This window comes from Lytechinus variegatus, chromosome 16 (assembly GCF_018143015.1).
Source record: "Lytechinus variegatus isolate NC3 chromosome 16, Lvar_3.0, whole genome shotgun sequence".
NCBI lineage: Eukaryota > Metazoa > Echinodermata > Echinoidea > Temnopleuroida > Toxopneustidae > Lytechinus > Lytechinus variegatus.
The window spans coordinates 30593608-30607414 of NC_054755.1; the positions used below are offsets into that span (position 1 = coordinate 30593608).

The following is a 13807-nucleotide window of genomic DNA, read 5'->3' on the forward strand; positions in this document are numbered from 1 at the left end:
GGATATTGTCAGCTGAATCCTCTTCCTATCGAATACACAAAAGTTGGTATCCAATTCGATTTAGTTTTCATTTCCATCGACACGTCTCACCGTAATTGATTCTGGTGAAGATACCCCGCGAAAAGAAAAGGAAGATCATCCGGTATATTGCTCTACAATTGACTGACCCGACGTGTCAGGCAAATGTTCAGTCTGCACATGATGTTGAAATATTTATTTTGGAAGTACCAGTCGAAACCATTGTCATAATGATGTGAGTATTGTAAATAAATTTGATATTGCAAATCATCGTTTTAAATGTATACCGCATGAAAATGCATGCAAATTACTCTGACTTTCGTGTCATTTCACACACTCGGTAAATACAAATTAAATCAGTCACATTTCACTTTAATACTAGGATCGGTTTCACAAAAATGACAAATATTTTTGGAAAAGATAATGTTTACATTGCATAGTTTGAGGACTGAACTAAAAGTCACAATAAAGCCCTTGGCCAGTGGGTTCAGAGGACCTAGGTCAGTTTTTATCTTTACTGATTATTCCGACTAGGACTGACGATTCCTTTTTCGCGTTGCACTCCCCGCGTTATTTTACATACAAAAGCTTTGTTTAAGTATATTTAATCTCTCTATATAATCAAGTCATTAATTGTAATTATACGCAAAAATATTTGTTTCATTTATTGATATATTTTATCATAATAACAGTAAATATTCGTTTGTACTGTACCAACTCTTTATTCGTTATGACAATGAAAATGGCTTTGTGGGATTAAAGCATTGAGTGGCTCCACGACAGAAGGGTTTGAAAAGTGGATTAGAAGGTATCATTTTGAGGTTCATCTATGAAAGATAAAAAAATATTACTGCACTTAAAATTTAGGCGGCTGGTCTTTACAAGTTCAGTTTTTACCAGTGCACAGCAAAAACTGTGGTGTTAACCGGTGGACATAGAGGACTACACCAGTTCTTTTACACCGGTGTCAAATTGGTGGTGTTAGTTTTACACCTATAGGTGTTAGTACAACACCTTTGGTTGTTCCATTTACAATCTTTGGTGTTATGTTCAATCTCTAGGGTGTAATTTTAACAACTCAGGGTGTGGTCCTCTATTAACACCAATTGGTGTCAGTTTTAACACCATAGTTTTTACAGTGTACCATTCATCAACAAACTATTGCATAATTATCTTGTCCCAACTGTAGGCTTACGTCTTTTTCCATTATGTTTATTGTTTACTAATTTTAATGTCAAGATGTACGACAGATAGCGACTTAATTCAGCGTTTTTTTTGGAAATGGAACATAAAGGAAATGAAAATGAGTGTACATGTGGATGTACATATACCCATGTAAAATTACTTCGATTTCTTTTTTTTTACAAGGGAGTATAACAAATTGAAGATTCTGATATGCTTGTAACGCAATGTAAAACATGTATTTGAGGGAACTTGTGACCCACAAAGCCTTAAAGGCATTTCTTTAAGGTTCTCTTATTTCATTTCATATGTTTATGCATTTATATTGGCATAATATGTGATTTTTTTGCAGGAGTTTCTGCATTTATTGTAAAGTCAAAATAAATTTTACAAAACATAAAACATAATTGTAATATGACATGAAAGTACATTATAATGTGACAGATTTATAGTAGTGTCATAACAAAATTTAGACATGAATAGAATTAAAGGATAAAACAAAGTAATGAAAAAAACAAATGCAGTGGCAAACTATGTAAGCAAAAATATGCTTGAGCAATAGCAGTGATTATCATGTTTATTATAATATTTAGATATCTTTTAACGAAATTGATTAATAAATTCAATCAACCAATCTTAAAAAATGGCTGAATCGTACGCACTTTTAATTCGTATCTTAGAACAGCACGGATCTATTGGGCTGAATGGGCAGACCCACGCTGTAAAATTTGAAAATGCGATAATGTAGAATGCATGAGATGCACACCAAGTAAAAATAATGAGTGTTGAGCCTTTCTCTCTATCTTTTTTTTTTGGGGGGGGGGGCGTGTTTCGGGGACAAAATTAATGTCCACCATCCCGGCCTGGTGACCTTTTTTTCAGACACCTTTCAGACGAAATACACACCCCGTTAGGATTCGACCCTGGATCTACTCCTGTAGATTTTCTTTTTTAATTCGATTCAATAGATATATATTCCTGATTTACTTAATTCATTCATAAATTTTGTATAATGCACAAGAAGTGGACGTATCGTGTCAACCTGTACAGTAAAGATATCGTATATACCGGAAACAAACGTCCCGTTCACATCCTTTCTCATGCTAAAACGTCATCGGTCATAGACCAAGGAAATACCAACACAGAATAATATCAACCGCACAGCTACATCATGCATTATACTCCATTTCATTTATTTCATTTTGTTTATTCTAATTTTAAGCGATTAAAATTACGTATGGTTTCGTACATCTCATTATATTAAGCAATAAAACAAAATGCAAAATTTTCCGTACATATTATAGTCGAGATAATTATACAGGCAGGTTGGAAATGAAGGAAGCAAAGCTTGGACAGAGCTGTCTCCTTTTATAATTATTCTTATAAATAGTATAACCCCCCCCCCACACACACACACACACACACAAACAAGTACATCAAGATGACAACTTAAGCATTATAAGCAATTAAATGTATATTTAAACAAGAAATAATAATAAGAAAGAAAATATGAGAAAGGAGAGAGTAGTATCATGATTCATTTCCTTCTACTTCTTCTTCTTGTAATAATCTACATTCCTTGTATAGTCGCTATCAAAATAATTCAAGTGTCATGTAGATAAAATTAACTTTGAAACAGGAGTAAATGCCTTCTTTGTCTCTTCCCTATTTTTCTTCTTCTCTTTCGTCTTCTTCTTCTACTTCTTCTTCTCCTATGCCAAATATATATATTTTGATAGGATATGTTGGCGAAGTCTAAGAAGGACCATACACAACCCCTTCGTGTTCATCAGTATTGTATGTATCTATGGTATCTACTCATTTTTTCATGGATTTCGTGGTGGTTCGGTACCCAGGAGAAACCTATTTGAAAACCAAAAGGGTATGTGATTTAATATTGTTTCTTTTCTTCATTGAATTGTTACCATCTTCTTCTTCATGTCGTTGATTTTGTTCATGTAATTATGTTTATTCCCGTCTCATTCCTATTCTTTTTTGTTCTTGCTCTTGTCGTTGCTGATGTTATTGTTGTTGTTCTTCTCTTTCTTTTTATCCTCCCTCCTCATCATCCTATCAATTTAAACTTTCAATGTTTATTGTTAATTTATCATCCATCGATGTGTGACCATTGGACTTACTGCTTCGTATCTTTTCATCTTTATCCTATACATAATCACATTTTATTTATATAATTTGAACGCATTTATGATATAAAACTCAACCTCACAGTCAGAAAGACTTGAATATAATTTCGTCGTCTAAAAAATGAATGTTCGAGAATTTGGAGGTTGCTTTACTCTCTGAAAACAATACTAATGCCCCCCCCCCCTTAAGTCCACGGTCTACCGAGAAAAGGTTGTATTGCTGATAAACGATTTCCAATCCATAATCACTGGCAGTGTTTTTTTTTCAAATGAAAGTATTATCTTTTATCTTCAAATCATAATTACTGTTCTATACGTTCCTTATCGCTATACTAATAACAGAATTGGGCAAACTGAATGACAAAAGAACATATCCCTTCGAAAACCAAAGAGGGCGGCGTAACAGAACAGTACGAACAAGAGCAGACGTGAATGCCCAGATGTACAAGGTTTCAAATGGCACCGAATATGACGACTTTGTCTCCTCAAAAGCAAGTTGGCAGGGGAATGGTACGTAGAAACACGTTGACGAAGAGAGCGAGATAAGGAGAGGGAGAGGCAGAAAGGGAGCGAAGGGGACAAATTAGGACGAACACCAGGGTCCCGTTGTACAAAGAGTTACGATTGATCCAATCAATCGCAACTATGGAAAGCCAGCAAAGTCAACATATGAAATGCATGTTTGTTCAAAAAAAATTCTAGATATGAATGCAGATCCATAAATTCGTTGATTTCTTGACAATTTGGGGTGTTCTCCTTTGATTACAAAGGACATTTTGCAAATTTCCTGTAGAAAAAAATATGACACTGATGGATTTCCATAGAGTTACGATCGATCGGATCAATCGTAACTCTTTGTACAACGGGGCCCAGGAGATGTGTATGTGGGGGTTGTAAATGGGTGTGTGTGAGTGTGCGTGCGCGCTTGGTTGTGCAGGCGAGTACGAGTGTACGATGTGAATCTAAGATATAGAATACGCAAGGCAATCCTCATTATATATACATTCCAAGAACATGTACATGTATTTAAAAACTAATTGAGAAGTGAGGATATGTGGGCGTAGGTGTGTGTGTGTGTGTCTACACTTAAATGTATGTTTTTCATTGTACGTAGGAGTTTTTTTGCAGGATTGTCTGCATTTATTGAATCATGGATATACACAATAGATTTACAACGCATGAGCATAACAATAATATGGCATACACTCTAAAAAAGGATTGGTCAAAATTACCAATCTGTTGGTTAATATGTGTCCGACCGATAAAATTTGTCAAAAGCAATCAAATTATTGGTTCAAATCGACCAAAATTTTGGTTAATATTGACCAATTTATCGGTCGGACACATATTAACCAACAGATTGGTCATTTTGACCAATCCTTTTTAAGGGTGTATAGTGCATAACAAAGTGACAATTTTATAATCATAGAATTGGACATAAATACATGTGGCAATTGCAATTCGTAGGGCGATGTTTTTCTTAATAGTAAAATAGTATATTTTGGCGTTTCATTCCGTCATTACTTGCTTCAGTATTCGGTGAATACTTTGTAGATTCTTGTTAATATGAAATGAAGAATTATGAATTTGTTGTAATGATTTACATTGAGTTTATGTAAATCATTTAAATAAAATCCTTAATTAAAACATGTTTTAAAAAGTATGTAGGGGAAAGGGGTTGATGAGTGCGGTGTGCGCAATGACGGTGTGTGAGCCTAAACAATCAAATAATTGTATAAAAGGGCAAACATTGTCTTCCTTTTTTTTCATTGCCTTTTCCTCCAATCATTTAATTTATAGGTGAAAGTGAAGATGCAACCCCAAAAGTTGGTGTTTCTTGCAAGCTTGGATTGAGGAGAGGTAAACTATTTTTCTCTTTGGAATTTTTCTTTTAGAATTTATGAATTGCATCCAATCACGACATTCGCTTCTTCGATGGATAATCTTCTTTTTTTTCCAAGGACAAATGGCCTTAGTAATTGTTGTAATATATATTTTTTTCTTTCTTCCAACCATGTACATAATGTGAGGATAATGATTCATTTCAGCTTAAAATGATTCATAAATTTTCAACAAGTTACATCTTCAAAACACAAATAAATGCAAAATAGAATGAAAACGAAAATATGAAGAGAGTCAGCATTAAAATAACTAAATATACCCAGTGAACGTTTTGAAATATATTGTATTTTACGCTGACTTTCACACTATAAAAAAGAAATGTTAACTAAACATTTGAAAGGTTGGAGGAGTGACAACATTTTCTGAATGTTGCATTTACCACTTTAAATAGTTCTACCTGATACGATACTGCAACAAATAACAGTAAAAAAATTTGAAATTGATTTCCCTTTTTTTTATTACAGGAAATAATTAAGCCTGCAACAAATAACAGTAAAATAATTTGAAATTGATTTTCCTTTTTTTTATTACAGGAAATAATTAAGCATAGTACACAAACAAATCAGAAATGATAATGGTCTTACGTCTCTTGAAATCAGTTCTGGCAATTACGGTATTCCAAATGATAGTATCCAGAGTAAAGTCCAAGTTGGCTGGCGAAAAGTAAAAGTTCACAATGATGGCGATGATGAAACTGATGTTAAAGCACGATGAATAACAAGAGTCACTGTAATGAGTTGAAATGTCCGTGAAGACGATGTTGATGATGACTTACAGTCAATTTCAGCAATCCAAGGGTTGAAAAGTGTTCATTAAAACAGGTTGATGATCTCGATGAGAATTCCTCTCTCAAAATAACTGCAAACAGTTCATTGATGGTGTGCAAATAATTCCACAGAAGATAAATATTCCAGGTGGAAATAAAGTCTGCTCTGACATAAAGTCTTGCGTGAAACTCTTAACTCTGATCCGATATCCTGAAGTGATCTGGTATGATATGATGATGTCCTTGAAGAATCTGCCAGCTTTATATACTAATTACAACTATTCTAGAGACTTCTAGTATTCTCTACATTTAGTACATTCTCCTTCTTTCTGGAGCATTCTTCATTTCTAAAACGTGCATGACCTCAGTGAAATTAACATAGCTAATCCTATTGTTCACTGGAATCCTATTGTGTAGCAATCTATTGTTTGGCAGTCTCTATTCAACAATAAAACTCCTTGGCCTTTAAATAGGCGAGGCCTGCATAACAAAAGCTTTTATAAAGACATTCTGGAATGTTCCTTAACATAAATGAATGAAATTGCTCTTACAATTCTTCTTATATAACATACCCAACACTTGAAATGTTGGATTCAGCTTTATACAAGGTTGGATGTAACATTTGGAAAAGGTTGTCACTCCTCCAACCTTTCAAATGTTGATTTAACATTCGAATTTTTAGAGTGCATATGATTGAGTTGAGTATGGTAGATTTGACATTTAAATAATCATATTCTGTGCCATGCAGAGGGAAACGGTAAAATGCAAACAAATTGATATCCGAATTCGTTCGTTATTCCGAAGGCTCCTTATTCGACAGGTTCATTATTTTAAAAATTCATTATCCAGAGGTGCGTTATTTCGAACCATGAACAAGCTTACTGATTGTTTGCCAAACGCTAAAAGGAATTCGTTGATCCGCAAATTTGTAGCATTAATATTATGAAGGCTAGTTCATCCCCACAATGAATTAATTCAAACTTATCCGAGAAAAAAAAATGTTTGGTATCACACCTTCATCAATTCGAAAATAATATAGGCCTAAGGTTCATTTTCGCCAAGGTTTGATAATCTGAAAATAGATAAGATTCGTTTAGTACGAAAGTAACCAGTAAACCATATTCAACCATTGATAAGTTTCTGAATGTAAAACCTTCGTGTTCGGATTTACGAATTTTCGAGCTTTACGAACCCTCGGAACTTCTGACACTGAATTTCAGAGTATTCGGATTTGTAGGCCTCACCAACTAGGCGTAAGCGTTGGGATTTAAACTGGATCCCAAGGCATATGATACAGATGATGTTGGCAAGTATTCTCTGCCTCTAAATGTACACAACAAAATGTTATTAATTTGATAAGAAAATCATTACTCATCTCCGTCCCTTATAGAGCTCAATAGCCAGTTCCAATCTCACACCGAGGATGTGGACCTTGGAATCGTAGAAGATTCCATCTTCGGCAACAAGAGAACGAGCGTCGTGCTTTACGTGGCGAGGATGCGCGCCATCTTGGACCACGTCATGAATAGACTTCCATCCAGTCGTTTTATCAACCATGATGGATACAGGCGAGAGAACGAGCGGGGAATACAAATAGGAAACTACACGTATTATGCTGGCGGGCACTGGGTGCCACTGGATTGTGAGCCTAGATGGAAGGTAAAGAGTTGGAATTAATGTTTAGTTTATAAAGAAAGACAAGATATGAAATGGCGGTAATATCAAATAAAAAAACACCGAATCTGAATTACATTATATAGGGAGATAGATAGATAGATATATCCCGGGATTTAAGTTTGTCCGACATGCTGGGGTGCCAATTGATTCTAGAGGTTTATGGGGGGGTGCAAGACCGAGGAATTATTAAAGAGCAGGGAGCATAATTGTACTTTCACATCGAGGGCCATGTTTACTTCATTAATGAGAATAATGGCTGTTTATTTCAATTTCAATGGCATTGGCCTTGGTCGTCATATTATGAAGTTCATGGCGATTCCATAACTTCCCATAACAACATCTCTCAAATCTGTTTTAGCTTTTTTACCTCTCACTTTGTCAAATTGAAACGTTTGCATTATTACGGAAGGGGAGGGTTGTTTTTGTGTGTGTTTGTCAGCATAAGTGAGAAAAAGGGGGTATCCTTGCCTTATGCCAATCCCGCACAAACATGGTAATGAATTTCGACATCCTGGGATGTCAAGAACAGTCAATTGAAAAGATATTTAACTATAAACTTCAGCAACGTTGATTTTCAAGAGTATTATTTTTTCTTTCCTCTTTACAGGTAGCTATTGTAATCCCGTTCAGGAATCGACATAAGCATCTGTCTATCTTGATTCGAAACCTCGTACCTCTTCTAAAATTACAAAATCTCGAGTTCAGGATATTCGTCTCGGAACAGGTATGATCCCCCCCCCCCCCCCCTTTTAACTCCAGTTCTCCCTTTCGTTAAAGAGGAAATGTTCAAACAAACACGGAGTATGACTATGAATGTTATCATTTCCAGGGTATTGGCTCTATAACTTGCCCTTTCTCAACTATTTTGAAAGATCACTAGGTGATTCCCACCAAAGAAATCGATCCCAGTTTATTTTTCCATTTAATTATTAGCAAAGCAATGCTGAAATTGACTCACTATCAATATTCTGAGAGTTTTTTGTAAGAATAAGAATAGTGGGGTGTCTTGGTGTAATGGTTATGACCCTTTTCTTTCAATCTGAGGGACAAGGCGTGTTTTCCCAGGCAAGGCGTGTTTTCCCCAGGATGTTTTCCTTCAGCAAGAAATTTACCCGTGTTGTGCTGCTCTCAACCAAGGTGAGGTGAATGGGTTCCATGTAGAAAGGAAAACAAACCTTGAATGTCTGTAGGCATCACGGCTGCAGCCGGGGTAATAGCAGCTGTCGCCTTGTATCCTCAGGCAAAAAGCGCTTTAAAAATCCAGCTATTATTATCATATCATTATTATTATTTCAAAAGAGTTACTGTTGCTCTGGTGCTGACCATTGTTTAGTTTCAGTTGAATGATGGATTAGATCATTCGATTCATATCCAATAATTTACATTTTGACAGGACAACGATATGATATTCAATCGTGGGATGATGAAGAACATTGGGTATCTGGAGGCTCTCCGGTTCGGCCGATGGGACTGTGTTGTATTCCACGATATAGACCAGATCCCGATGAAAGGGGCGAATTACTACGGCTGTGACGGTATGCCAAGGCATTTCTGTGCAAGACCAGAGGAAATGGGATTCAGGTAAAGGATTTTTTTTCAGTAGGTCCCCATTCCACAGATCAGGGATCGTTCCAAGATCAGTGAAAGACCAAAATTGACAATGCCTCTTAGCAGCCTTTAAGATAAGTGAATTAGCTCTTTGTGTGCAGTCAGGGTTCCCAAACATCTAAAAGACTAGTAACAACTTTTCGAGGACGACCCCCGTAGGATCTTGAAGAGAGCTCAACGTTTTAGTATGAGACTATAAGATATTGAGAGACCGATGAAATATCATGTAGCATACTGCCAGAAATCTTTGAAAGATCAAAAAAGATTTTGGAAGAGACCACTGAAAGAATTCTTGAAATTTGACCAAGATCTCCGGTAAAATTCTGATAGACTGGCCGATACATCTTGCCTTGCTGAACTTTCACTAGTCCTACAGCTTCCAATGCCCAAAGAATCTTGCAATGGTCTTTCAACGGTCTTTCACAAACCTCTCATGCGATGATTGATGTCTTCCCGCGTTCGCCAAGCATGTATAATTTATCATGGATCTTTCACTAGTCTTAATGAACTTTCAATGATTTACTCAGTGAGTCACTAATCTTTCAGCGGCCTACAATTGATCTGCGAAAAAATGTGATATATCATAAACAATTATTGAAGAGATCAATAAGACTTGCTTCAAAATATAACTTGAAGAAAAAAATTTCCTGAAAGACCGATGAAATACTATTTTGAACCGTTCCCCAAAGTTTTTCAAGAATAAAAAAAACTATTGAAAGGTCAGTCGGAAATCGTGCACGAATGGCCTCGTGATCATTGAGAATTTTGAAAGTGCTGTCAAATTGTCCTTATTTATATACTAAATTTTAAAATATTGAATTCGAGTTTGTGCACTTTTTTTCAGACCCGCGTACGAACTTTTATTCGGAGGAGTTGTGGGAGTGACAGAAGAACAGATGGCAAAATCAAACGGCTATTCCAACTTCTACTGGGGTTGGGGAGGAGAAGATGACGATTTATTAAAACGACTGTACAGCAGCGGCTACAAACCGACACGTGACCTACGTGAAGGATTCTATAGGTCGCTCAACCATACAAAGAAAACAGAAAACGAAATGTGCGATGAGGCGTGAGTAGATTTCGAACTTTCTTCAAGCCACCCCCCCCTCCCACACACACAAACACTAAAAGAAGAGATATACCTCAAAATTAAGTATAACAAATCCGAACACCATCAATGTTTGAAATAAACGTGGTAGTTTGAGCATTTTTTCAGGTGAAATTTTAACTCGTTTTCTATACTCTCCCTTCGGACATAACCTAAACAAATTTATCTTCAACATTTCAGATACTGTCTTCTGGATAACTACCAAAAGCGAATGCCGTGGGATGGAGTGAACAACATAACATACACCGCCAGCCGACTGAAGCTATCACTCCTTTATACTCAAATTTCTGTTGATGTCAGACGTGCGAAATGGAACAGTGGTTTTAGTCCGTGCTCGATAACTGAAACTGTGGTGGACACTGATGAAAGTGTGAGATGACGACAGGTTCATTTAATGCATCGTTCAATCATTGGATTATTAATCAGTTGACATTGCCGTATTCTTTCTGCCTCGGCATGCAAGATAAATATTGTTAGGATGTGACTTCTTCTCGAAGGTTCACTGGATCTTCTTCAAAATTAAGATGTGGATTCATCTTTGATGAGAAAACTGCCCCAACTTGCCAAAGTAGCGAGTTAGTTGGTGTTTACAGAGTACCACACCATGAGTTGTTAAAACTATACACCCTACAGATTGAAAATAACACCAAATAGTGTAAATGTAACAACCTATAGGGTGTTGTAATAACACTTGTATGTGTTAAACTAACACTGTCAGGTTAACACCGGAGTAAAATAAGTGGTGTGGTCCTCTTTGTACACCGGTTAACGTCACAGTTTTTGCTATGCCGAGTGAATCCTACAACACAGCAAATGCAAACTGCAAGTCAAGTCACAGTGTAGTCTTTGTCGAGGGTCGTCCGACGTTTCAGAGGTGACGAAATATCGTAGGTCGTTTGTCCAGTAGAGTCATGGACGAAACTGCTCAGCTTCGATTCACCGGCCCTCGACAAAGTTACAATGGGCACTTGACAATAGATTCTCTACGTTCAAGAAAGTGTCTACATAACTGTTGTGAAAACTCCTGAATGGCGTTTATACCAGCTCGTCCGATTGACCATATACTAAGGAGCTTCGTTATACACGACGGGTGCTTCTACGACGATGGAACTGACGATTGGATCTCCGATCTGCACAAGTTTGGTTTATCCTCCCTGTTTACCGATGTTTGTTTTGTATTGATCAGCGTCGTGCTGAAAACGACAGGTCCTTTGAGTTCTGGTCGCGTGATATTTCTGCACTATGTTAACTCACGAATACAGTAAATGTATTGTAAATGCAAGTCAAATCACAATGTACAGCTTGGAGGTGATTGTGGAAAATTGGTTAACCGGAAGAGCAGTTTCGTCCGGAGTTTCGGAGCTGAAGACAGTTTGTCTGGAGTCCAGGACAAAACTGCTGTTTTGATTCACCAATTCTCGACAATGACTTCGTGGTTGCTTTTTTCATATAAAGGACACTTGACAATACATTTCCTATGTTCTTGAAAGCGTTCTGCGTCACGCGGTTAAAACACACTTCTGGTTTATTCGTACATGGCAAAACTGTGGTGTTAACCAGAGGACCACGCCAGATATTTTACACCGTTGTTAAATTCATGGTGTTAGTTTAACACTTACATGTAAATGTGTTGTTACAACACCTTTGGTTGTTACATTTACACTCTTTGGTGTTATGTTCAATCTCTAGGACGTAATTTTAACACCTCGTGGTGTGGTTCTCCATTAACACCAACTGCTGTCAGTTTTAACACCACAGTTTTTACATTGTAGGACGGAAACACTTCAACGCCAATGTCAAAGACATCTTGATCGAACGACGTAGAAGTAAACGTCCGAAAAGCATGCCTTGGTAATACTGGCCCTCGTACAATAGCAAACCGTCTGTCATACTCGATGACGTAATGTTGGTCCATTTCCCCGTTCAACTGAAATATATCTATATACTGATATCATACAGATATTGCCTACCTAGAGTTTGAATATAACATTTCCTCTCCCCGATGGAGTTATATTTTTCCCAAGGGAAAATATTATCCCGAGGGAAAAATATAGCTTCGGAGGGGAGTTGAAATGTTATTTATTAAAACGATAGACCAGGCAATATCTGTTATATTATATAGTATATGTGGATTCGCCATCAGAAATTGCATTCATCATCTGGTTCAAGAGCGAAATTCTTGCTACAGCTCTGATCCGTCTACGTCATAATAGATTTTTTTTTTGGAAAATACATCAAGCGCGTTCTTCATGCAATCGACGCGTTAACACTAGCGCGTACATCAAATAAACTATCTTGTTGCGCAACTTGTATGCAGCGAGTGACGTCACCTTAGTGGATATAACGCCGCAATTGAAAATACTACGCAGTATATTCCCTGAGGTGACGTCAAAACCTAGAATATAACAAATGCGATCCTCGCAGCTATGGTCACGTGATGGCGTATTGACCTATCACTGATTCGAATCTACATAGCCTATGTAATATAAGTGACTATTATGTTATGCCATGCAATATATGAAAACATTGGAGAAAAATGTTTAATTTTTAATAAATGTTTAAATGTACACAAAATGCGACTGAAGATATATTTTGTTTCAATCGGTTTTGACGAAGAGCGTTACATTAAGTAGAATCCTTATCATTTAGTGGACATATTGTTGGAAAGATTTTGTGGGCATAACCCCCCTCCCCATGCAGCCATTGTTATTATTACATTATTCAGATGGAGTAGTATTACCATCATTGTAGTATTATTACTGAGATAGTTTGGGTTAATTTTGAATGTGGTGTAATTCTATAGAGGACCACACCTCAGGGTGTGGTCCTCTATAGACACCAACTGGTGTCAGTTTTAAGACCACAGATTTACAGTGTACATTTCAAGTGTGACAAATGTCTATTTAGTACACATTTCATTACATGATTGAGCTTATCATACGCGTTACTTAGATATACATCTTTACAGCCCTTTGACGACATTGCGTCTGTAATTTGTGAATGAATTTGAAAATAAATTGGATTTATAATGTCATAGATGTTTAAAAAGGTATATCAGATGGAAACCTATCAAAGACCAGCAAAACTTACACAAAAGAAAGATTATAGAATAAAAACCTCATACAACGTTATCGTTTGATGGCTTACCAACAAACATTATTTTGTATGGGGATGGGGATGACTTACTTTCAAATTACTCTCAAAGTGAGAGGCTGAAGACCACCCAGCCCCCACCCCCGTTTCCGCGGCCCCTGTGTGTGACCATTTTCTAATGCTATGTAAAAAAATAAGACTTTTTTTGTACCACTACAAAGGTAAAACATTTTGCTTGCTTGCATCCTTATCTCATCCTCTGAAAATTCTTCGCTTATTACACTTCTGGGGCCCGTTGCAGAAAGAGTT

The 13807-nt window shown here is 36.7% G+C and overlaps 1 protein-coding gene across 1 annotated transcript; it reads left to right on the plus strand.

The window, feature by feature from the left end:
- Window positions 1–3001: 3001 nt before the first annotated feature.
- On the plus strand, window positions 3002–12350 carry LOC121430395 (beta-1,4-galactosyltransferase 6-like). Its single transcript, XM_041627681.1, has 8 exons — window positions 3002–3082; window positions 3687–3854; window positions 5145–5204; window positions 7403–7671; window positions 8297–8413; window positions 9083–9270; window positions 10142–10366; window positions 10586–12350. The coding sequence occupies exons 2-8, from the start codon at window positions 3785–3787 to the stop codon at window positions 10782–10784; spliced, it is 1128 nt and encodes a 375-aa protein (XP_041483615.1). The 5' UTR covers window positions 3002–3082; window positions 3687–3784; the 3' UTR covers window positions 10785–12350.
- The last annotated feature ends 1457 nt before the right edge of the window (window positions 12351–13807 follow it).

Excerpts from the sequence above, each read along its gene's own strand:
- LOC121430395 (XM_041627681.1), top strand. The coding sequence starts at position 3,785 with ATGTACAAGGTTTCAAATGGCACCGAATATGACGACTTTGTCTCCTCA. Across the intron at positions 5,205-7,402 it reads CAAGCTTGGATTGAGGAGAG|AGCTCAATAGCCAGTTCCAA; the intron begins GTAAACTATTTT and ends CGTCCCTTATAG. Across the intron at positions 10,367-10,585 it reads AACGAAATGTGCGATGAGGC|ATACTGTCTTCTGGATAACT; the intron begins GTGAGTAGATTT and ends TCAACATTTCAG.